The 22,466-nt window shown below is 39.7% G+C and overlaps 1 protein-coding gene across 1 annotated transcript; it reads left to right on the top strand.

Moving 5' to 3' along the window:
* The first annotated feature begins 5,509 nt into the window (after positions 1-5,509).
* LOC138055830 (probable ATP-dependent DNA helicase HFM1) lies at positions 5,510-21,903 on the top strand. The gene is made up of 30 exons (XM_068901700.1): positions 5,510-5,654; positions 6,792-6,943; positions 7,429-7,509; positions 8,278-8,439; positions 8,564-8,610; positions 8,833-8,986; positions 9,227-9,315; positions 9,390-9,433; positions 9,561-9,662; positions 9,916-9,941; positions 10,159-10,278; positions 10,557-10,604; positions 10,719-10,765; positions 11,204-11,337; positions 12,574-12,621; positions 12,731-12,811; positions 14,790-14,881; positions 15,515-15,621; positions 15,750-15,797; positions 16,335-16,398; positions 16,570-16,603; positions 16,910-16,991; positions 17,144-17,190; positions 17,271-17,356; positions 17,726-17,758; positions 17,997-18,047; positions 18,178-18,338; positions 19,446-19,552; positions 20,861-20,922; positions 21,820-21,903. Exons 1-30 carry the CDS (start codon positions 5,525-5,527, stop codon positions 21,901-21,903), a joined length of 2,523 nt encoding a protein of 840 aa, XP_068757801.1. The 5' UTR covers positions 5,510-5,524.
* The last annotated feature ends 563 nt before the right edge of the window (positions 21,904-22,466 follow it).

Below are 22,466 nucleotides of genomic sequence, written 5' to 3'. Positions count from 1 at the left end.
TTTGAAAAGAAGATTATCTTGATTTAGGTAAGTACTCTCACAAAATTTGGGTTTTATTCAAACCTTTTAAGTCCAGTTAACTTATGTACTTGCACATGTTAAGCTTTCTTGTTTATATTGTGACACTTCTGCCCTTAATTAGCTCATGTAACGACACAATTTTAGCTTTACGGTGGTAATTTTCAATTTTTTTCATTGCTTTTGTTTTCTTGAAATATCCGGCAAAATCAGTTAAGGTGCGTTAAGCGAGAGCCAGACTTGACAAATAACTTTTTTGTTTGTTGTTTTTGACCACACATGGTCGCTTCTAATTTCAGTTCTTGAAAAGCTTTAAATTAAGCAAAAACCGCCATGGAGTCAGTGAGAATACAAACATCTCAGAACAGACAAATCAAGAAAGGCTTTGTGTGAGTAATTTCAGGTCTCATTGACTTACAGCGATGTCGCATGGCTTCATCAGTATCAAACGAAGTTGTGCTTTAAATTATGTAGTAAGTGCAACTGTAAATACTTCCAAGTAAGCTAGCTTGTACTCCTAATCGAAATATTTTACCCACGATGTCCTGCAATCTTTGACTTCACGTAAAACTGGGATATTTGCTTGGAACAAGGAAAGGAAGTCCAGTGTGTCGCAAAGATATCGTGAGAGGAAAATAGTTGTAAACTGCAAAGACATCTTACAATTTCTTATCGACGCAAAAAATTCTCGTAAGAAAATAAACTATGTTTTTCGTAACTGAAGGAACTACCGACGTTAAATGAAGTGCCTTTATTTTACTTTACTTTTCCCGTTAAACATAAACGCTTTGCTAAATCTCGGTGATAAGGAAACTTTTAATCAAGGCCTTTTTTAACTGGAGAAGTAATATGCGCAGATGCATTGAGCTGTCGTTAATTAGCCTTTTTGTCCTAACAAAAGTAACTAATGAACTAGAAGCTTCTGAATTCTTTTGTGCTTACTGTGAGTTACTAATAAAAATCAACCCTTCAATTAACAGTCACATATCAAAACTTGAAAGTTTTCTGTCATTTGTTGAGCTTTGCCGTATGAGCGCTGATATACATGTAAGAGAGCTCACTCAAGAACGCAGTCAAGGGCAAAGAAAGCGTTAGGAGATTAATTAATTAATTAATTAATTAATTAATTAATTAATAAGCAAAACCATGACTGCACGCTTCGCACGTGCGCATCAGATTTTGATACATTCCTTAGCCTTCATTTGCTTATTATCATCATCGGGCGAAACGAATTATCTGTTGGTCTCTCATGACATTCCGCAATTCAGGAGCTGACAGAGACCCTTTTCTACCTTTAATCAGTCTATTCCAATGTAAATAATAGCTGGTCTTCTTACATTATGGTATCCTTAAACTGGGTCCCATAGCAGAACATCACTGATACATTCGTTAATTCTGAGGCTCAGTTCAGTGGGAAGAAATGGCCAGTAAACTTCATCTGTCAATCTACGTAAAATGATAAGCTTTGACATTTGGTGGAAGACATGCGCTTAATTTTCCCTCTACAACTTTATACAGTTTATATCAACTTATTTTTCTGGAGCCCGAGTTACTGTAAAATTTAATACAGAGCGTATTGGATGGAATACTACCGCCGAAAATTTGTATTTTGGAACGATGTCCTCCTGGCCGTTGTTGTCCGTTGCGCATAAACTTCCTTTTGGACTCACGTTTCGACGATCAAAGTGAGAGTTATCTTTAGAGACAAGCTTTACTAGACTTGGATCTGTCCTGTGGATTCTAATAATTCGGAGTTTCCGCACTGTAACTAGTTACAATACTTCGTCCTTTCAGACCTCCTTTTAAAGCATCAAGTCAATCTTGGCAAATGCCACCTGCGCCACCACCAATGCTCGACGATGTACTCTCACAAGTGTCTCAGAGAGGCCTCTCTTCCACACAACTTTTCCGTTCCAATTCTGAGCACTTCGACAAAGTGAAAGACAAATTTTTCACAGAAAAATTAGTCGGCTTATCGCCTTTCAACGACATAAATCATTTTCCAGACAGTGTTCACGCAGGACAGCAGTTCAGTCAGAATGAGCACAAGAACTTATCAGGCGTATCGCAGCTGGTTCATTTACAGTCTCCTCCATTTGTTGATGATGACGATGACTATACTTATGAAGATGAAAAGGTTATTCAAGACTCCCCAGAGCTGTTCTCTCAAGTAATGGAGGCAGGATGTGGAACGAAATTCGAAGGTAAAAGAGGTTGGGACTGATAAATGCAAACCTCGAGGTACCACCACTGTCCATGTTCATTTGTTTTGTTTTTTCTTCTTTTGTTCAGAAAACTTCCCCACTTAAGAGGCAATTATATCGAAAATTTAGTTCTTTCTGGATAACTGATTTTTTTGTATAGTGTCTGAGGAGAAATTTCATCTTCCCATTTTTTAAGAGAGGCGAGGAGATGAGTGACAGGTTCTCCATATTTCTCCCAATCACTACCAGTCAGTGACGAATGTCTGAATTTTAAGGATTGCTGCTACGTCTTGGCAAAATCGATCCATGGGCCCGCCCTCAACCCTTCTTGTTTTTCGCTGCTTTCACTTTGAAAATTCCAAGTAAACTAAAGGATTTCCCCTAAACTGTACGGATGTTGTTCGGGGCAGGGAGGTCGCATGATCCGATCATAGGAGGCAGTGTGGCCCAGGGGTTAGGGCGCTTGCCTTGAGATACGGAGATCCCGGGTTCAAGATCCGCTCTGACCACTCATTGAATTTGATCCTGGTAGTCCCTGGTTCAACTTCTCAGCTGCACTTGTAAATAGCCAACTGGTTTGCCTCCTCTGTGTGTGTGTGTGTTGTGTGTGTGTAGGTATGTATGAATGTATGTATCGCACTCATTTTCATGTTACCTCTTCCTCGAAGGGATAATTGTTCCCAGCTGATTATGCTTGCGATGTTTCCCTTCCTTCATAAGGCTTCAATTTGAATGAATACGAGCCCGAAGATTACGAGATGTATACATCTTACCAACAACAAGTCCCACAGCACAACTTCGGCACTCCAAGTCAACTTTTCATCCCCGGCTCAGGTAATATAATCATTTCGTCATTTCTGCTTTACGTTTTCTCGGTGGTCAACTGAAGCGCTGCAACTTTGTTTTCGTGTTTTTTTTCTGTTCTTGCAGCTTTTGAAAATCAATGCGGCGATACAAGGTCAGTAATTGGACTCCGATCTGTGAACGAAATACGTATCCTTTCTTATGGTAACTTACAGAGAACTCAATAAACAGAAACCTACTTTGGAGAAGAAGCTAAGCCTTTTGAGGGATAAGTTCCTAAACCATGTCAGTCTTTTTAATTTAAATCCACAGTCCCGGATTTTAAAACAGGTACCCGTAATCCATTTCAAACCTTGCTTAAAACAAGATCCCTGGAGTCCCTAGAATCTAGAGTACAGATGGGTCGCACTTTAATAACTGTAAATGGTTTGAACCCAGGAGTCATATCATCATTAAGTAAAGTACGATTGTCCGGGTGAGTGTAGTCCTGAGAAGGACTGTTTGAGATGACATTGACTAACGTTTCGACAATCTGAGGGGAAGTCATCTTCAGAGTGTGACACATTTATGAGGAAACGTTTATAGTTATGTATCATGCGGGTGTCGTATGTCGCTGTTTAAGACTGGTAAAGGGGGAGATCCTCCCCTGTGTAGGAAATTTCGAAAGCAATTAATGATCTCTCGCGTACCCACCCTGGAGCAGAGCTTCCTGTTGTCTTTGTCTTTACTGAGGAAGAGAAAAGGAGGGTCTGCCTGAATTGCGTCAACTCTTTGAAGCCGCCGCAGCCCGAACTTCCGGACTAGTCTATCTTGTTTTCTCTTGTCAAACCGGTTTTTCCAGTGGGAGCATCCGTTTAGTGATAAAACCGATGGCTATAATTGAGCCCGCTGTACTATGAAAAACCAAGATGGCGGCGAGATCTGACATATTAGGCTTGGGTTCGAGACTGTTTCCTGGCAACAAGCAGAGTATACTCAATGAAGATCTTACTCGATTCATGCAGAGTCTTTCTCGAGAACGCCAAAATCGAGCAAGCAAAAGAAAGGCTCTGCTATCAGGGTGTTGCGTACCATTCACGATCATTTTTTCGGCCAACTAGATTTCACAGAAAATTTCGTCGAATCCCAACCAATTATAGATGAGTCACGTGACCAAAATTTAAAAAATATGAGAGGTTCCTTTTTAAACGCACCAAAAATATGGAGATAGCGTAAAAATGTTTTAGCAAACAACCCCTACCTATTTTTTTGCAAACGGAAGACATATATCACAGATGATAAACAATGATGATGAAACTCTGATCAATAGAACAAATGGGCTCTTTGTTTTTTTTCTCGTAGCTTTTGTTTCCGTGTCACTATAAAAATTACTTTGGATATTTGTCCACATAACGAGAAAGCAACGTTGGCAACAAGTTTCAACACTTTCAGCAAACTGTACTATTTGAAAGGATTAGCTCTACAACACTGTTTAGCGAAACGGCAATGTTATGCTAACAAATGAAACACCAATAATAGCCCTTTTCATGGTTAGTTTTTCTCATTTGCATTACAATGTAATCTAACGTGGATGCGAGGCAATTTCGGGTTAAAATTACAAAATAGCCCGAAATTGCCTCACATACATGCTAGATTACATTTTAATGCAAATGAGAAAAACTAACCGTGAAAAGGGCTATTACAAGATGCACTCCTTAATGTGACTCAATAGGTCACCGTGATAACAAAAGAGGCATCTAAAAGCACCCTATATTTGCATTTAAACGCTTATTAAACGAATTCGGTGATCATCAATTTTTATTGCTGGAAAGTTATTAACAGGCTAAGATAACTCTTTTTGCAAAGTCCAAAAAAAATTATTTGGAGGGGATTCAGAGCCACCTTAATATTCTCCAGTAGTGAAGGTGACTTTGAATCCGCTGCAAAGAATTTTTTTAATTTTGCAGAGGGTTTTGTTTGAGCGTGCTAATCGTTTTCCAGCAATAACAATTTGGGGTCACCGAAATCGTTTTTGATATATCATCGTTTAACACAAAATATAGTGTGTATGTACATGTCTCTTTTATTGCCATGGTGACCTATTACGTCACATCACAGAATGCATCTTGTTAAGTAATTATTCATTTAGCAGAACAACATTGCTGCTAAGCATGACAGTGTTGTAGAGTTGATCCATCTAATAAGACATTTCTCAGTTGTTGAAACTGGTTTGATCCACCTTAACGAGATCCTCTAGAGCGGATGTTGCATTTATACTACAATTGGATGTACGGTGCTGGCTTTTTCCTCTCCTACCTCTCATATATCCCTATGCACTCAAACTCCCAGTACCACAGTTATCTACCATTTCTATAGTACTTATTTTATGTCCTGAATTCTTTATACGATTTGGCTTTGGCTCCTTTACTCGAAGACTCTCTTAAGCCCATCCATACCGTGCGGTATTCAGTCAATTTCCATATTTCAACATCGTGCAGTCCAAGGTGTTTGATGAGGTGATGTACACAGACAGGCCAATGGTAGTGTGCGCTCCCACTGGGTCAGGCAAAACAGTTATCTTTGAACTGGCCATTATAAGGCAACTCATGAATAGTGGAGGAGGAGTGTCATCTGCTAAAGTTGTCTACAGTGAGTTGCGCATAACAGTAATATGTATTCAAGGCAACGATGATTAGTTAGTAACATTGTGCTTTTACTTTTGCTGCTAAAAAAGAGAGCCAGACGGAATAATCACCCACCTGTAAGGCTCAATCGTAAATTGAAACAAAACAACCCACTACCTCAAAGTAACCATTCCATGATTCTGCTGAGTGCCAGCTGACCCGCTTGGCTTGTACAAAGAGACTGTAAACGAAATGAAGTCCGCTAAATGAAGCACCGCCAAAAAAGTATCCGAAATTCAAAACGCACAAGCAAAAGCTTTTTTCAAAAAGTCTTGCTGATGCCAACTAAAATTAAAGTCACTCCACAGTAAATTTGGTGAAACGCTTTGGTTTACATGGTGTCCGTTTCCCTAAGTTAGCTTAGTTACAGAAAAAAAATAGTTAAGTCTTTGTAGGTATACAAGAATTTGGTTTTATCAACGGAGTTGATAATGTAAATTGGCCACCGTACTGAGATTCTAAAAGCTTTTAGAATCTCTGTACGGTGGCCAATTTACATTATCAACTCCGTTGATAAAACCAAATTCTTGTATTCTACTTCCCCACCGACGCAGCACCACAGTTTCTTTAGAAACTACCCCTTCATTCTTTGTAGGTATGACGTGTATTATTTGAATTGGTATCACAAGTGACGTAAATGAGGTCTCACGAATAGGAACGTATGGCAAAATGATGAATGCATTAAGCAAACTGACAGTCTCAAATTTTTCTCAACTTAGAACGTTTATTTTAAAATGAAACCAATAGTGACTAGAGTTTAGAGCGAGTTTCAATTGAGTGTCGTAAAACCAACACCAAAGTAATTACTTTGGCCAATCAAAAAGGACAAAGACAATCCAGTAAACCAATCAAACCTCGAAGTAATTAAACGTAGCCAACACCAAGCGCGGGAAAATGTGTACGCGCGAGCTACGGTTGGTTTCGGTTTCACTTTTGATTGGTTGAAAAAGTGGCGCGAGAACTTTAAACCAATCACTGAGAGTCACTGAGTGAAGTAATGCAAAACCAAAGCAATTCGCTTATTACTTTCGACACTCAATTGAAAACCATTGTGTTGTTGCAGAGGAAAACTAACTTTAAAACGGGCCCATTTTTCTTCCAGTGGCTCCAATGAAAGCGTTGTGTAGCGAAAGATTCCATGACTGGAAGGAAAAATTCGAGCGCTTCGGCTTAAAATGCAAGGAAGTAACGGGCGACAGCGAGTTGGATGATTACTATGAGTTGCAGAACACTAGTGTTATCATGACTACACCTGTAAGTTTGATGTCAATGTTAAATTTTATATGAGGTGATATGAGCTCAAGCTGAGACAGTCCTTTGAGTAGGTAGCCTATAACGCTCTTCACTTCACTCAATTTTTTTTTAAGATTGGGCCAAAACTTATCTTAGATCTGACAATTTAAATGTAAAAAATATGCTAAATTTCTAAAGTGCTTTCACTGATCAAAAACGGTGATGGTCAAAGAAGAACACGATTACCTCAAGTCTTTTTTATGACCAGCTTGTGCTATGAGAAACAATTGCAGAAAAGTGCTTACGCCTCTGTCGAGAGATCCAATTGTTTCGAACAGCTGAACACCAGGTAGAATATGATGACATCGCAAAAAGGGATAAAAAATAACTTATTTGTTTACTCTGATCAGTAAGCGGTCAACTCCCAGACGTTACTGTATCATACCGCTAATTTTCCCAAATCCAGATTTGTCGAATTTTAAGAGTATTGTTACTTTCTCAAACAGGAGAAATGGGACAGTATGACCAGAAAATGGAGAGACAACAGGTCACTTGTTCAATCAGTCAGACTGTTTCTAATTGACGAGGTCAGTTACCCCCAACCACCCACATTTGCAGCTCTTAAAACTTTGTGCACCAGCTATCCCCCCTTTGGCCCCTGGAGTTCGGAGGAGCTACATTCCCTCTTGGTCCCATTCGCAGCCGTGTTCCTGGAACCCTGATTGCCACGGTACAGCTGGACCTGATAGGCTTGTAACTCCTACCCACTTTGGCTAGGTAACATTTCAACCAAAAGCATCGGATTTCCCAGCTCAGCTCTGATGATTTCTTTGGATTTTTCACTGTGACTTTTTAAAGAAGTCAGAATGCCAAATCCACTGGGGCTCAATCTGACCGAAATTTAACCTTTTTGGCTACACAATATGCAATGAACCTGTTACTGCGCACCGGTGGCTCAGTTGCTTGAGCACCGTGCTATCATACGGGAGTTCGTGAGTTCGACATCGGCTGGACCAACACTCAGGGTCTTTAAATAACTGAGGAGAAAGTGCTGCCTTTGTAATGTCATCTGCAAATGGTTAGACTCTCTAGTGTTCTCGGATAAGGACTATAAACCCTAGGCACCGTATCACAACCCTTGTTCATAAACTCTGTGGGAGGTAAAAGAACCCACACCCTATTCGCAATGAGTAGGACATGGAGTTCCCGGTGTTGTGGTATGTCTGCTGTGGAGTATCATAGTTGGGAGGGTAAATGCTCAGAGATACTAGCTACATCAAGCTACTCTAAATTCCGAGGGTAAATAAAGAGATGATGATGATGATGATGATGATGATGATTGAACTGCGTCGTAGGTCCATCTTCTTAACGATGATGCAAGAGGTGCTACGGTTGAAGCTGTTATCAGCAGAATGAAGACAATTCAGTCCACCGTGACTCGGCATGGTGCAAATCGTAGCACCAGAGATGGAATGAGGTTGATAGCTATCTCAGCTACTATACCAAATGTCGAGGATGTAAGTTTGAAAATTCAATAACCGTCACTATTTGTGTTAAAAATGTTTTGAGACTACGCGCTCATGTGAAATGCAGCGATGATGCAATCGTTTATTGAAAAACCGTCCAATTTCTGTCCCACAGATCGCTTCTTGGCTCGGAGGAATTGATTCCCCGGCATTGTATTACAGGTACAGCTGAAAACTATGACTTAATTGTGGCCTTGAAAGAATACAATTGACCTGCAGTCTTTACAAGAAAGAAATATTTACATTCAAGCTCAAAAAGAGCATTGAAATCTGAATAATTGTTCCACTATAATTCAGTTAAGAATTAGTGGTGTTGCCAAGAGAGATGTTTGTTGGCCTTATCTTAAGTCCGTATTCTGGTTGTTCATTTTGCGTTTTTCACAGTATGGACGATTCGTATCGACCAGTGAAGCTGAGAAAAGTTGTCCTTGGATTTAACAAAAGCAGTAACTTCTCCGACTTCGGCTTTGATTTGTCGCTGAACTATAAACTGAGCAGCATTATTCAGACTTACTCGGATCGAAAACCCACTCTCGTGGTAAGACAAACTTGATTCCTGTGTGTCTAAAATTAAAGAAATTCATTTCTATTCGAAGCGAGTTAACAGTAATTAAGATACCGTGCTATTTGCCTCCTCCCCCGCTGCAAATGTGAGACTAGTCCGCCACAGTCGCGAATGTAGTCTGGCATCTTTTTTATACTACATCATGTCAGAGGTTATCATTTTGAAGCCATTTCAAGGTCTGGTTTGGGTGAATATTGTTTTGTCTTCTGGCAGTTTTGTTCAACACGAAAGAGTGCTCAGCAAGCGGCACAGATGCTGGTGAAGGACGCGAGATTTATCATGAACTCACAACACAGGCAAAGGTACTTTTATAGGTTTATTCTGTCTTATTATGTCTTTACAATTTCATTAATTTTGATTCATTCCGGTTATTAAGGCTTCAAAGGACAGCAAATTCTCTTCATGATTCAAAACTAAGAGGTGAGTTCCCTCCGGCGCTTTGGCTAAATGTTTCAGTCATTTTATTTCTTTCGTCTAGTTTCGTAACCTATATGGTTAATGCACCATATACCTCGTTTCTCATTGCGGTGTTTCTCTCTTTTTTCAGAGTTGGTGATTTGTGGTATTGGCTATCACCATGCAGGATTAGATCCTACTGACAGACACAACATTGAAGCATTGTTTATTAAGGGTGACATACCAGTATTATGTAAGCACACTTACATCTTAGTTAAGGTGTTTTAACCGAAGACGATCATTAAGGAGAAGAATTTCATCACACGCATAATCGATTGAACCTCTTACTGAAGAACTTGGCAAAAATACACGAACTTTTGCAATAAGCAAAACCTGCCGGAAAATTCGCTTCTGATTGGCTTAACGATAAAGTAGTAAGCTTCTTATCACCTTCTTTGGTTCGATCTGGATTTCTTCATTTATTTCGTTTTTTCTTTCCATTCCAGTTGCTACTAGTACTCTTGCAGTAGGGGTGAGTTGAGTTAAATCTCTCTATTTCCTAAACTAGATACCACTGAAAACTGATCACGTTTGCATCATCAGGACTTGTTTTATTCTCTTTCGCTTTCAAACAGTCTTTTGTGGCCATAATTTCAGAAGAAAAGTATTCATGATCGCCTATTTTTTAATGGGCGATGTTATAAACTCCCGTCCAGTAAGTGCGATGTAAATCTCTTTTCTTTTTCAAGGTAAATCTTCCCGCCCATCTTGTTATCATCAAGTCTACAGCACATTACGTCATGGGTGTGTTTCAAGAGTACTCTGAAACACAAGTCCTGCAAATGATTGGAAGAGCTGGAAGACCGCAGGTATTTCAACCCACTGATTTAACACGCCATTTACGATTTCATGTCTGCCTCTTCTTCAAAGAGAGTCTAAGAGCGAAGTTTTTCTTTCGAAAAGTAGTCTTCATTCATATGTAAAGTATAACTAATTACCATCACAAAAACTTCGCGGTTAGACTCGCTTTGAAGAGGAGACAGAAATGAACTCGGAAATGGCCTATTCAGTTTTTTTTCTTTAAAGGGTTAATGTTAAGTTTGAAGAATGTGAATATCACATTAAACCTTACCTCCTTTTCATCTAGTTTGACACTTCTGCCACTGCCGTCATTTTGACAACGAACGCTAACAAGGTTTGAGAAAAAAATTCTCCTATCAGTATAGTAACAGTCATTTCAAACTTTGCATGTCTTATTTCTTGGATCAATGATTCTTCGATTATTGTTAACTTTGAACTGTTTTCTTAGGAAAAGTACACTGGTCTGCTCGAGGGAACCCAAAAGTTAGAGAGCAGGTTAGTCATTTCGTTGCTCCTGTACGCGCTAATTCAAGTTTACGAATGATCAACACTTTCTTGTTCTTTTCTTTTGTTTCCTCCACACCGAACTTATACCCTCAAGCGATTATTATCAGTCTTTCGGTACATTACATTTTGAATGGTTGGTCGGCAGACCTGGTTAGTTTAGATAGGTTTCATAAATGAGCAGAAAGCCTTAATGTGGTGATTCATAGTGAATTTATTCTCACAGTCGATTCGAACCATGGCGTTTTGATTGACATTTCAAATGTTCTGCCGCTACTACAGAAGACTCTAAGCAGCTAAGACCATTAATTAGGTGTACGTGTCAATCGTGCTGCCATACTGTAGCTGATGGGAATGAAATGGTCGCCCATTCGCAATAAGATAGTGAATGAATGAATTTACGAATTCATTTATTCTTATTTTTCTCAGCCTGCACCATCATCTTATTGAACACTTAAATGCGGAAATCGTTCTCAATACCATCACAGATGTATCGATTGCTTTGGAATGGCTCAAGTCAACTTTCCTGTACATAAGAATACTAAAAAACCCGATGTACTACGGTGAGTCAGTAAGAGCGTTTTGAAATGTCTCCCCAGCAACTGTGTCATTGACCATAATTTTTTTGTCTACTGCAAACACAATGACCTTTCCAATATTTACCAACAAATAGAACGCTGATCACTGAGTTGAATGCCGAGAAAAGGAAAGTACTTTAAAATCAAGAGGTAGTATTTTGTCTTTTGGATGCTTTCAAAACCGATAAACACAGCTCTAGTTGATTCTACGTGACTAGAGTGGCTTTCAGTTGAGAGCCGAAGCAACGCAATAACTATACCAACCATTTTCAAAAGGTGTACGATCATACAATTAGGTATTCGAAGAAATTGCATTTCATTTGTTCAAAGCGCGGGAAAGAGCGCACGCTCTCAAGTTTCGATTGGTTTGGCTTCTCTCTATTTCTCGGTATTGCTTCCAGGGGTAGATTAAGTGGCTCGATTTTCAAGCTAATAACTTAAAGTTGCAATGCAAAATCCAAGGCAATCGTGAAACTACTTTTAACACTTAAATGAAATTAAAGGCCCCTACATTCAAATCCCATTATTAGGGAATTTAAGCAGGTGCGAAGACGACGGCTTCGAGAAGATTGGCATAAAATGTAGCTTTGCCGTTGTTCCAAGTCTCTCAGAATGGAACGTGTGTTTTAGCTCTTCGGACATAAAACTGTCATGAACGGAGGTTCGACTTCTGCAAAGGCCAAGTATACCCGAGCCCCATCGGAAAAATCATTTCTTCGTCACGTCAGTGTTTTTTTTTTTTTTTTTTCATTAAAGGACCAATTGTTTTGTGGTTATTATTCTACCTCTCTCAGAACCGAAACTCTTTTTTCGCTCTCGATTAAAACCCCATACTGTCAGGGTACCGTTTGAGTAAGTCGCATAAGAGAGGTTTTTCTCAAGGAAGAGGATCCCAAGGCTGGGGTAGACTGACAATCTCTAGCCCGAAGGTCGTGGGTTCAATTCCCAGCTGAATTCCCACCCTGGTCAGAGTTTTTCTCTGTCCTTGTGTGGGCCCATTTCCATTAGTAGGGCTAACGCTCACATGGTTCATATGGGGTACAAAACTAGCATTTCACATTACACTCTACTGACTTAAATCTCTGGGTAGATTTAGTTGCCTAAGAATTCAATGAACGAAAAAAAAACAATATGCTGCAAGGTTCCATGAACCATCGACACGAGAACTTCCACATGAAATCGTTTAATTAATAATTTTTGGTCATTTTTCTCGATATGCAGGGATACCTGAGGGACTTGAGAAAGAAAGCCTGGAACAAAAGTTGCAAGGTGACTTCCCACCTGACATCATTGGTCGTCAGTAGAATTTTACGGTTTCTAAAATTAAAGAAAGATGTGTTTTATCTCGGTGTAACAAATATTCATTTCTTTTACAAAGATCTTTGCCTGAAAAGTTTAAACACACTGGAAAAGGCTGGGCTTATCAAGATGGATGATGGATTTGATCTTAAGCCTACGGGTAAGTAATAGTAAGGTTTAGGTCAGTTTGTTGGGCTCATGTGTTCCCGTGAAAGGACTCAGTTGGTAGACTATTGCACCGCATCGCAGAGGTCATGGGTTCGAATCCCGTTAAAGCCATCTGAGTTTTTCAGGTGTCTATAAACAGCGACAATTGCTTAAATTGTCCAGATAGAGCGGTTTTCAATTGAGTGAAGTAAAACAAATACCAAAGCAATAGACCATTTTCGAATTCTCACGGCTGGACTGGATCTGGCATGAAATGGAGGCTAATGCGGACAAATATCTTCAAATGCAAAATAATTTGCCCGCATTAGCCTCCATTTCATGCTAGATCCAGTCCAACCGTGAGAATTCGAAACTGGCCTTAGAGCAGGTGCAAAATAGCGCAATGAACCAATCCAAATTCATAGCAGTTCCATGTGAACTTGCTCAAAGCGAGGAAAAAAATCACGCGTGCAAGTCGTTGCTGGTTTTGGTTTTCCTTCTCGTTGGTTAATAATCTGGCGCAAGATTTTCAAACCAATCACAAAGCGTAGCAATAGGCCATTTCCCGAGTTCATGTCTGCCTCCTCTTCAAAGCGAGTCCAAGTGCCAAGGTTTTCTCGTGAAAATTGTTATTCAGGGCCCGGTTGTTCGAAAGCCGATTAACTTAATCCAGGATTAGCGTAAGCTTTTGCTTCATGTTTTCAACTTCTGGGTGAACGTTTCTGTTGCTTCTTCTTGTTTTTCAAGATTGACTTCTTCTAATGTGAAGTTTTGCCGAGTATCAGCGTTGGACAGCATTTAGGAGTAGAGAAATAAACTCCTTGGTTAATTTTTAATCTCGGATTAGCGTTAATCGGCTTTTGAACAACCGGGCCCAGATGTAAAAGATGAACTAATAGGACATTTGCATGATGACGCCATTTGACTACAAGTACCAGAATCCTTCAGGTTTTGGTTGTCTCATCCTAATTAGAGCTATTGTTATTTTTACCCCACTGGGAAAACATAATTTAAATAAGAAAAGAAAAACAAACTGAATTATGGTAGTTGTAGTCAAATGACACCATCGTGAAAGTTGCCTATATACTACCATCCCAAAAACTTCGCACTTATATTCGCTTTGAAGAGGAAGAAGACATGGGCTTGGAAATGGCCCATTGCAATAGTGCAATTACTTTCGATAGTCATTTGAAAACTGCTCCAAGTGCCGGAGGATCACTTCACTCCGCTTTCGTCTATAACCCGCGCTTCAAATACATATATTTATTTCATTCAGAAATGTTAGCATCTCGTTTGCGGTAAACGGCCAAAGTCAGGCTGTAATTTGCTTTTTGGAAAAAATCAAAGAAATCTGTTTGATTTTAACTTATTTCTTGCCTGTTGTCTTATGACAAGCTAAAGCCTGCCGTTTGCCTCTCTCCTGTGTTTTCACCTTGCCTTCCTTCCCAGGGCTTTTCTCCGCCTCTCGGCGAAGACTGAAAAGCCCTGGGAACGAGGTTGGTGTGGCCAAGTGATCCCGGGAGCTCTGGGGCGAGAACAGTTGGTTCCTGGCAGGTTCAACCATGCCGGATTGATCGCGAAGCGAAGGGCCAGACACTTGGCCCTAAAGGTTTTGGGTTGCCTCACCCCGTAAAAATCTTTCTGTTATGGAAACCGAAACTAATTGTAATATCTGCGCGGAGCCAGTTGCGGAACTGAGCCAAGTGGTGCGTTGTCGGTATGGCCCAGAATTCGTATTCCGAAAGTAGCTTGCCTTTTGCCTTTTCACGTAAAACCCAGTGCTAAATCTCTCTCATGATATCGTACCAACAACGTGAGGGTCACCATCCAATTCCCTCAGACGTCCGGTTTTCAGTTATTGCTGTAATTTATAAGTAGCGAAGTGCACAGCTAAGAAAATTATTCCGGGAGACCTTTTTCCTTTGCTTTTCGGTTAATATCTTATAAATATATTTTTTTAATGTATGCATCGATGCTTCCCTTCCTCACAGACGCAGGTCGGCTGATGGCCAGATATTGCATCGCTTTCGATTCCATGAAACAATTTCTTCAAATCAAAGGAAAAGAAAGTCTCAGCGACATGGTAAGTGACCGGCAATGAAGATTTCACTCCAAGGCAAACTTAGTGAATGTATTCTTTTCACCATAAGGCAAGAATCAAACCATGGGCGTTACCAAAGTATAATCTCTGCTTACGAGCCAAAAGGCCCATCAGGTCGGCCCATCAGGCCGGCACTTATCTCCGGTTTCCATTCGCATGAAGCGACTAAGAGTATTTCTACTCCCCCCTGGATGGGATGCTAGTCCATCGCAGGGTTATTCCCAGCATTTCGCTGGTACCTATTCATACACCTGGGCGGAGAGAGGTACCGTGAGAGGACTCGGGCCAGGACCCGAACCCGGACTACTTGATCCGGAGTCGAGCGCACTAACCATGAGGCCACCGTGCCTCCCCTATGGGTGTTACCAACTGAGAGTTAAAACCCTTTTCACTCTCCCATCGATTTCGACCACGTTGAACTCGTGAACTCGTCTATGGTAGCTAAGTACTGTGATCCTCTTGGAATCTGGGAAGTCCATCTTTATTCAAGTTTATACAGTTGACAGAGGTATTATTAGATCCAGATACGTAATGTAAGTCTATAAAGAATGAGCTGAGGTTAGGAAATTCACTCTTGAACCGGTTTTGAACCGATTCTAATGTTAAAAATTCCAGGTCGAGTTAGTGTCCAAGTGTAAGGAATTTTCTGACGTCAAGCTTCGTGTGAGTGAGAAGAGGATACTGAATGCTCTTAACAAAGACAAGAATAAGCAAACTATACGGTAAAAAAGCTATTATTTTTCAGTTATCATATTTGTTATTCATTGATCGCTAATTCATGTGTAGAAAATGGTTCGACACCTTTGACAACTATGGCTATAAACTTTCTCTTTTGCCTTTTTGTGGTTAGGTTTCCGATTAGTGGAAGAATCAAGACAACAGAACAAAAGGTTAACTGGTGCGTTTCCGGTAGTGCTTTTTTTATCGCACTCAAAGCTTTTTGTCGAACCAGCTTAACCGGTTTAACAGAATGACGTTTAGTTTAAGTCAACTAAAACAACGTAAATATTTAACTTAACGACGCTGAGCTTTTTCTAAATTACTGCTTGTTTGAAGGGCGTTGGCTACTCGTTCTCTTGCCTCACAAAGCCGGTGAAACAAGGTTCCTGAATTGTTGATGTTCATGCTTCACTATGTTGAACTGCGTATCTATCACGTATTAACATTATCTAATAGTTAAAATATATTAATTTTTCCATACTTTTAAAGAAAACTAGAGATGAATATTCGCGCACTCCTGCTTGGCCAGATCTATTGTTGACTCATGCTACAAAAGACTTGTTGGTTCAAACTGCAATCTGAATATTACGCTGGATTCTATAAAAGACATTTGGAAGTTTGAGCTTTTTCCAGATAAGATTTTTCTATGTAAATTTCTCTGGTCTTTATTAATTTTTTTTAGTTTTTAAAACAGTTTTTCCATTTCTATATACAGCCTTATTCAGGCCACTCTGGGTTCTCTTGTCGTTGCTGAGTTCTCCTTGACTCAAGATGTCACGGTTAGTCCTCAAAAGTTGATTGATTTTTGCACGACTTTCATCCAAGTCATTGACTATTTCATTTATCCGTTATAGTTCCTTTGCTCACACTTTCTTTGAATAATTTCTTCATGTGTTCATTTACTTCTTTGTTTTGTTACTTATGACTTGATTTCTCTTGATTTGATTTAGAAAATCTTCCGCTCTGGACAGAGAATCACAAGGTGTAAGTGACTGAAACGTTGGTGGTCAGATACAAAATGGCCCCCCGGGGGGGAGGGAACTCGCATATGAAAGGGGTGGCGATGCTCGTCGTCTCGCTTACCTGGTGTAAATTTCGGATTTTGATTGGTCTATTTTAGGAGTTTAATTCAACATTTCCGACAAGCATTCCCACCCCTTTATATACGAAGTTCCCCCCCCCCTCGGGAAAAATGTAAGTCATCATTTCTTAAATACTCTTCTACTCATCCACTCTTCCTTCTAAAGATGATTGGAAACGTGTCATAACCCAATTTTTCTTTTTCTGAAGGTTTGACAGAGCTGCAAATGCTGAAAAGTGATTTCACAGCACTTCAGAACTCACTTGTCCTTGCAAAGTGTATGAAAGCCAGGTGATTGCATGTGTAAAATTAAACATTGCTTCGTCTCATATATTCACTGACGGATTCCACAAAAGTGATCTAGTGAGACTATAATTTGCTCCGAGAACAAAAACATTTTGTAATAACCTGTACTCATGGTGTCTGTTCTTTGTTCTTGGCAGACTATGGGAAAATTCCAAGTTTGTTTCAAGGCAACTGGAGAAAATTGGTACTCAGTTTACTTTTCACAGTTTGTGGGCGAGTTTGTGTAGTCAGACAATAATTTCAACTCGTGTGTTTTGTGTTTAGGGCTTAGCTTATCAAATATGATGGTCAACGCTGGCTTAACAACATTCATGAAAATTGAGGGAACAAATCCCCGAGAAATTGAAATGGTAAGACTAGCTAGTTCCAGGGCCTTACTTAAGTTCCGCCCCGCGTTCTTTCTTGTTGTAGAAAAAAAGGAGAGTAGCTCACCGTAGGCAAAATATTTACTATATCTCTAGATCTTTGAATCAAGCGGCAAAAACGTATTTTTAGATTTTAAGGAGGCTTCTTGCAGAATACGGCTGTCCCCTATCGCTCAAAATGCCCGTACTATCCTGCTGAGGGATGTAATTTTAGATAGGTATTTTCTTTCTTTAACGTGATACTCCGCCAATTTTAACAACTACGGTAGGTTCCCAGAAGCGCGCAACTTAATAAGAAATTAATTGAACAAAAATTATTAACAAATAGTTATTGTCGCTTATTTTACTTTCCAGATTGTGAATCGCCATCCACCGTTTGGAAACCAGGTACCGATAAGAACTCACTGACATTTTTCAACTGTTTGTAGAACGGTCAGTTAGGATGTTAAGGGGATTTTTGTTTTCCTCGATATCAAAAGAACCCACTCAATGTTCAGACCTCTGTAAGTTACATGATGTAGTTAACATATCATAAGGCTTATGCATTATACATTATTCATTATGAAACATGGAATGTACCCTACCTGCAGTCATGTGTAGTTATTTTATAAATGCGCTTTTTTAGATTCGAGAAGCAGCCTCAAATTTGCCAAAGTTCGAGGTGTCTGTTCATCAGGTCAGTTGATTTAATGACGTCATTATTTATCGTCAGGATAAATCCTGTGATCGTTACATGTACTTTCCAAGTTTTCGTTGCTTTGTGGGGTACCTTAAAAGTACTTTTTTTTTTTGTTTTTATGGAACAGACTGGAAGACATCAATCAAATCGTGCAGAGATTATTGTTACCATAACCATGACGAATTACATCAAACGGAAAGAGGCTATTAGCTCAGAAAGAATCAGTCACTTTATCGTTCTGCTGATTGGCGATGCAGATAACAAAGTTGTCTTCAAACAGAGATTAGGGTAATTTTAAGAAATAACACAATGTTTTATAAAAAAATACATGTTTTAACAGAATCTTCTGTCATTTTCAGTTTGAATTACAAAGTACAGAGTTGAATATATAGTGTGCGCAAAATACTAATAAGCTATAAGAACAAAAGGAAGCCGTGATAACAATGTAAAATATTACAAAGAAAGTTTTAAATTGACATTATAATGTTGATGATTTAGTGTAGGTTTTTCCCATTTTTCAGCAACTTTATCATGTCAATTTAAAACTTTCTTTGCAATATTTTACATTGTCACGTTTCCTTTTGTTCTTATAGTTTATTAGCATTTTGCGCACACTATGTATTCAACTCTGTACTTTGTAATTTAAACTGAAGATGACAGAAGATTCTCTTAAAACATGTATTTTTTGGTAAGATTATGGTAACGTTTAATCATGAATTTTACTGAATCATTGTTCATGTTATGTCCTGACCACAAAATGACTGAATAAATAGCATTGTAAGGATAGCAAATACTATGTGCAAGAGCGCAGGATTTGGAGCTTACAACTCACATATTTCTCTTCTGAATAATGATTTTTTTTTTGAACATCTAGTCTCCCACGGATCGAGCCGTTCTTTGTGACGTCACGCAACAATGGTGGGGAAGTTACAAAAAAATTTACTTATGAATTTCCGCGGGAACCAAGGTCAAAGAAAACACGAGGGATACTAGTTGCTTCACTACTAGTCATAGCTCCTGCTTTACTTCAGTTGGGACATTTCAAGAAACATTTCAAGAAATACAGCGTAATGGCTTTCCATGACAAAACAACTTACCTGTAGGACAGGCAGTTTTTTCTTTGATTTAGATACCGACCGAGCACTAACTTTAACTTAATAGATCGTAAAAAAGGGCGGGGCTGCTTCAAAAATAATAATAATAATTATAATTTATTTCACTTATAAAGCGCAAATATCAATTGGGTTATTTTCATTTGCGACACAGACAATAAAACAGACAATAATCGTCCTCTGCTGAATCTCTTATATATACAGCCTCAGCTATTTCTTTTAAATGCGCCAGAAAGGGCTGCTTGTATTAAGTGTGTGAGATTTGAATTCGTTTTTTTCTTAGAGACACATTTTTCATGAAGGAAGGATACTGGAGTAAGAAAGTGGAAGTACAGCGAGCACCAATCCAATCATCAGAACTTTCAATCAATCTCATCAGTCAGGACTACGGTATTGCTGCTATACTGGACAAATAATTTAGATCTTAGTGAACGTGATCATCGCTGTTCCGAAGCAACTTGCCGGAGCAGTTGCGAAAGAAGCCTGAAAAAAATCTAGGCTTGAACGGGACTCGAATTTATGACCCTGTGATTGCGGTGCACTTGCTCTACTAGCTTACTAGCTGAGCTAACAAGCCAACTGGGAGCAAGTCACTTGTTCTTCCATCTGAGCATGGGTTGCGCTGTCATGGGTTCGAGTTCCGTTCAAGCCTGGATTTTAGGCAGCGTTCAGCGTTTACACGAACGCAGCTTCACGACTTCGTAACCGCGTCAAAATTGATGCGGTTTGGAAGTGTTTACACAAAACCGTTTTCAACAAAAAAATTCAAGTCATGATGGTATGAGCGAGCGCTGCAATACGTGCTAAATTCACTATTTTGAATTGAACAATGCGAATTTCGCGCCAAAATAGTAACCGTATTCAAATCGATGCGGTTTCGCTGTTTACACAACAGATGAAGCCGCATCGTTTTGAAAACACTCCACTTTTGGCGGCGGTTTCAAATCGGAAAGGTTTCGGCAACAGTCTCGACCGGTGTCGTGTAAACAGAAGATGTAACCGCATCGAAAACGATGCGGTTACAAATGAAACCGCGTTCGTGTAAACGCTGCCGTAATAAGGCTTCTTTCGCTACTGCTCACGATGATCATTGAGTCCTTAATACTCCGCAGTTCACATATGAGGAAAATATCATATATTCTTTCTATCAATAATTTGCTCTCAAGATAAATTGTGCGGCAGAGCAATGAAACGAGCGGCCAGGATACACTACCCTCGCCATTTGTCTCTTGTAGCGCGAACACAACAGAATCGCGCGCACAACGATTCCGTCAGTTAAGCAGGTTACGGGGCTTAGAACGCTACTAAACAAGGTTTTACGAAAACGAAAACAAAAAAGATCATGCACTTCTAATCTTTCTACCTACTTTAACAATGTGCCTCAAAATGGTGCATGGTTAGCGTAGTGGTGAGAGCACTCGCTTTTTATCAGTGTTGCCCGGGTTCGATTCCTAGACTTGGCGTCACATGTAATTTAAATTCTTTGGTTATTTACTCTTCTCCAAGTGCTTTTTCTCCGGGTACTGTAGTTTCCCCCTCTCTTCAAAACCAACCAACGATTTGATATGAAATGATTTTTTTTATTTCTGTGCAGTATCTCCAATTAGTACCCAAGTGCTAAATACAGTTGACACTTAAAATAAGTTCATTATTAAGTAAAGCTTTAGTCAAGGATGCATGTATTCGTGTCCTTTGCAGTTGGCTTGGATGTGAGTACAACCTATTCTCCTCATTATATTGGTAACCAATTCCCCCTTACGGTAAGTGATCAACCTTTTTGTTATATTGCCCGGTATACTAGTTGACTTCTATCGGCACTAAAACCAATTTTTCAGCTTCTCTCAGCATTAATAATGCTCACAACGATTCCGTAGTTTTTGTTTGTAGGTCAATGCAAAGAGGGAATGAATGAATGTATGAATACGGAGTTGACCACTCTCCTAGGTGCTTTTCAGGGTCAATGAACAACACTTTGTGGGGAACTTTGCCAGACTGCTTTTATGGCGCAAATGGCAGCCGTGAAGTTTACAATCTTAACTGAATGACAAGTACCGATAGTTTACACAGGTGCCTCCAGAACAGAATAAAGGAGAGACCACCGCACCGGAGACTAGGTCCCCTAGTCTTCTGGAACAGTGTGTAGGTCCTTTTAACGTCTCACACAAGTGATGCGAGACGGGGCCTACTATTTATCGTCCTTATCCGAGAAGACTAGGATATCTAACCCCTTGCGGGTGTAAAGGCAGCAATTTCTCCTCAGTTATTTTAATACCCTGAGTGTTGGTCGACGGCAGGACCTCACGACCTCCCGCATGGCAGCTTGGTGCTAGACCAACTGAGCCACAGAGGTGAGCGGCAACCGGTGCCCAGCAACCACCCTCACATCTCTGAGAGTGGCCGTGTGTTTTCTACTAATTGACAGCCATGTGTAATTCTTAGCTTTTGTCTCTTTCATTTTCATTGTGTACAAACGCGCCCTCCTATGAAACCAGAGTTGTTGGAACCAGCGTGTTTATACTTTCAATAGAATCAACGTATGCGTATTACCTATCTGCCTCCCTCGAACCAAAACCTATTCTAGCTTTGTTCCGTTTGATTATTTTTTGCAGTTTCCAACCCAATATCTTAATATAGTTTTTACTTTTATTTTTTCAAAGATGAAGCGAGAACCAAGAGTGAGTACGCCTCAAAGCAAGAGAAAAGATGAATCCAACACAAATACAGGTATATCCAACGAATGAATGATAAGGTTCTCCCCAGCAGAAGTGGCCGGCTTGGTGTGATGTCTCTAAAAAGGCTTGCGGTGTATGAGACCACCTAACCAGAAACAGCCACAAGTCAAAAAGACTTTGCCGAGTCCTGGAACATGTAGATGTAGATGACAGCTTTTGTATTGCTGCGCATATTGATTAGCTCAAAACCAAAGCCAATCCCAACTATGGCACATTTAACAGCATTTTTTGCGACTTTCAGGTGATGAGAGGTTCATCGCGTCACGCTTTCTCTCGTTAGTAGGCTTTTCGTTACTTTGGTTTTGGATTTACGACATTAAATTCAGTTTACTGGCAATTTTGATTGCGATTGTATCAATAATCATTGATGTGCATTGATAGTGCAAAGTCGCGCATACCTTTTGAATGACTGATGTAATTTATCGCCATAATTCCTTTGGTTTCTAATCACCACAGAGAGGAAAGGTTCGACTTCTTTGAAAGCCGAGGCACCCAGAGTTCCTTGCAATCACCGCTGTTTAAATAAAGAAATATATCCTTTTATTCAGATACGAACGTTTATTCAAAACTCA

Source organism: Montipora capricornis, chromosome 7, assembly GCF_036669925.1.
Source record: "Montipora capricornis isolate CH-2021 chromosome 7, ASM3666992v2, whole genome shotgun sequence".
NCBI classification, from domain to species: Eukaryota; Metazoa; Cnidaria; class Anthozoa; order Scleractinia; family Acroporidae; genus Montipora; species Montipora capricornis.
Note: the sequence above shows the minus strand (reverse complement) of the source record. Positions and strands in the feature narration are given on the sequence as shown.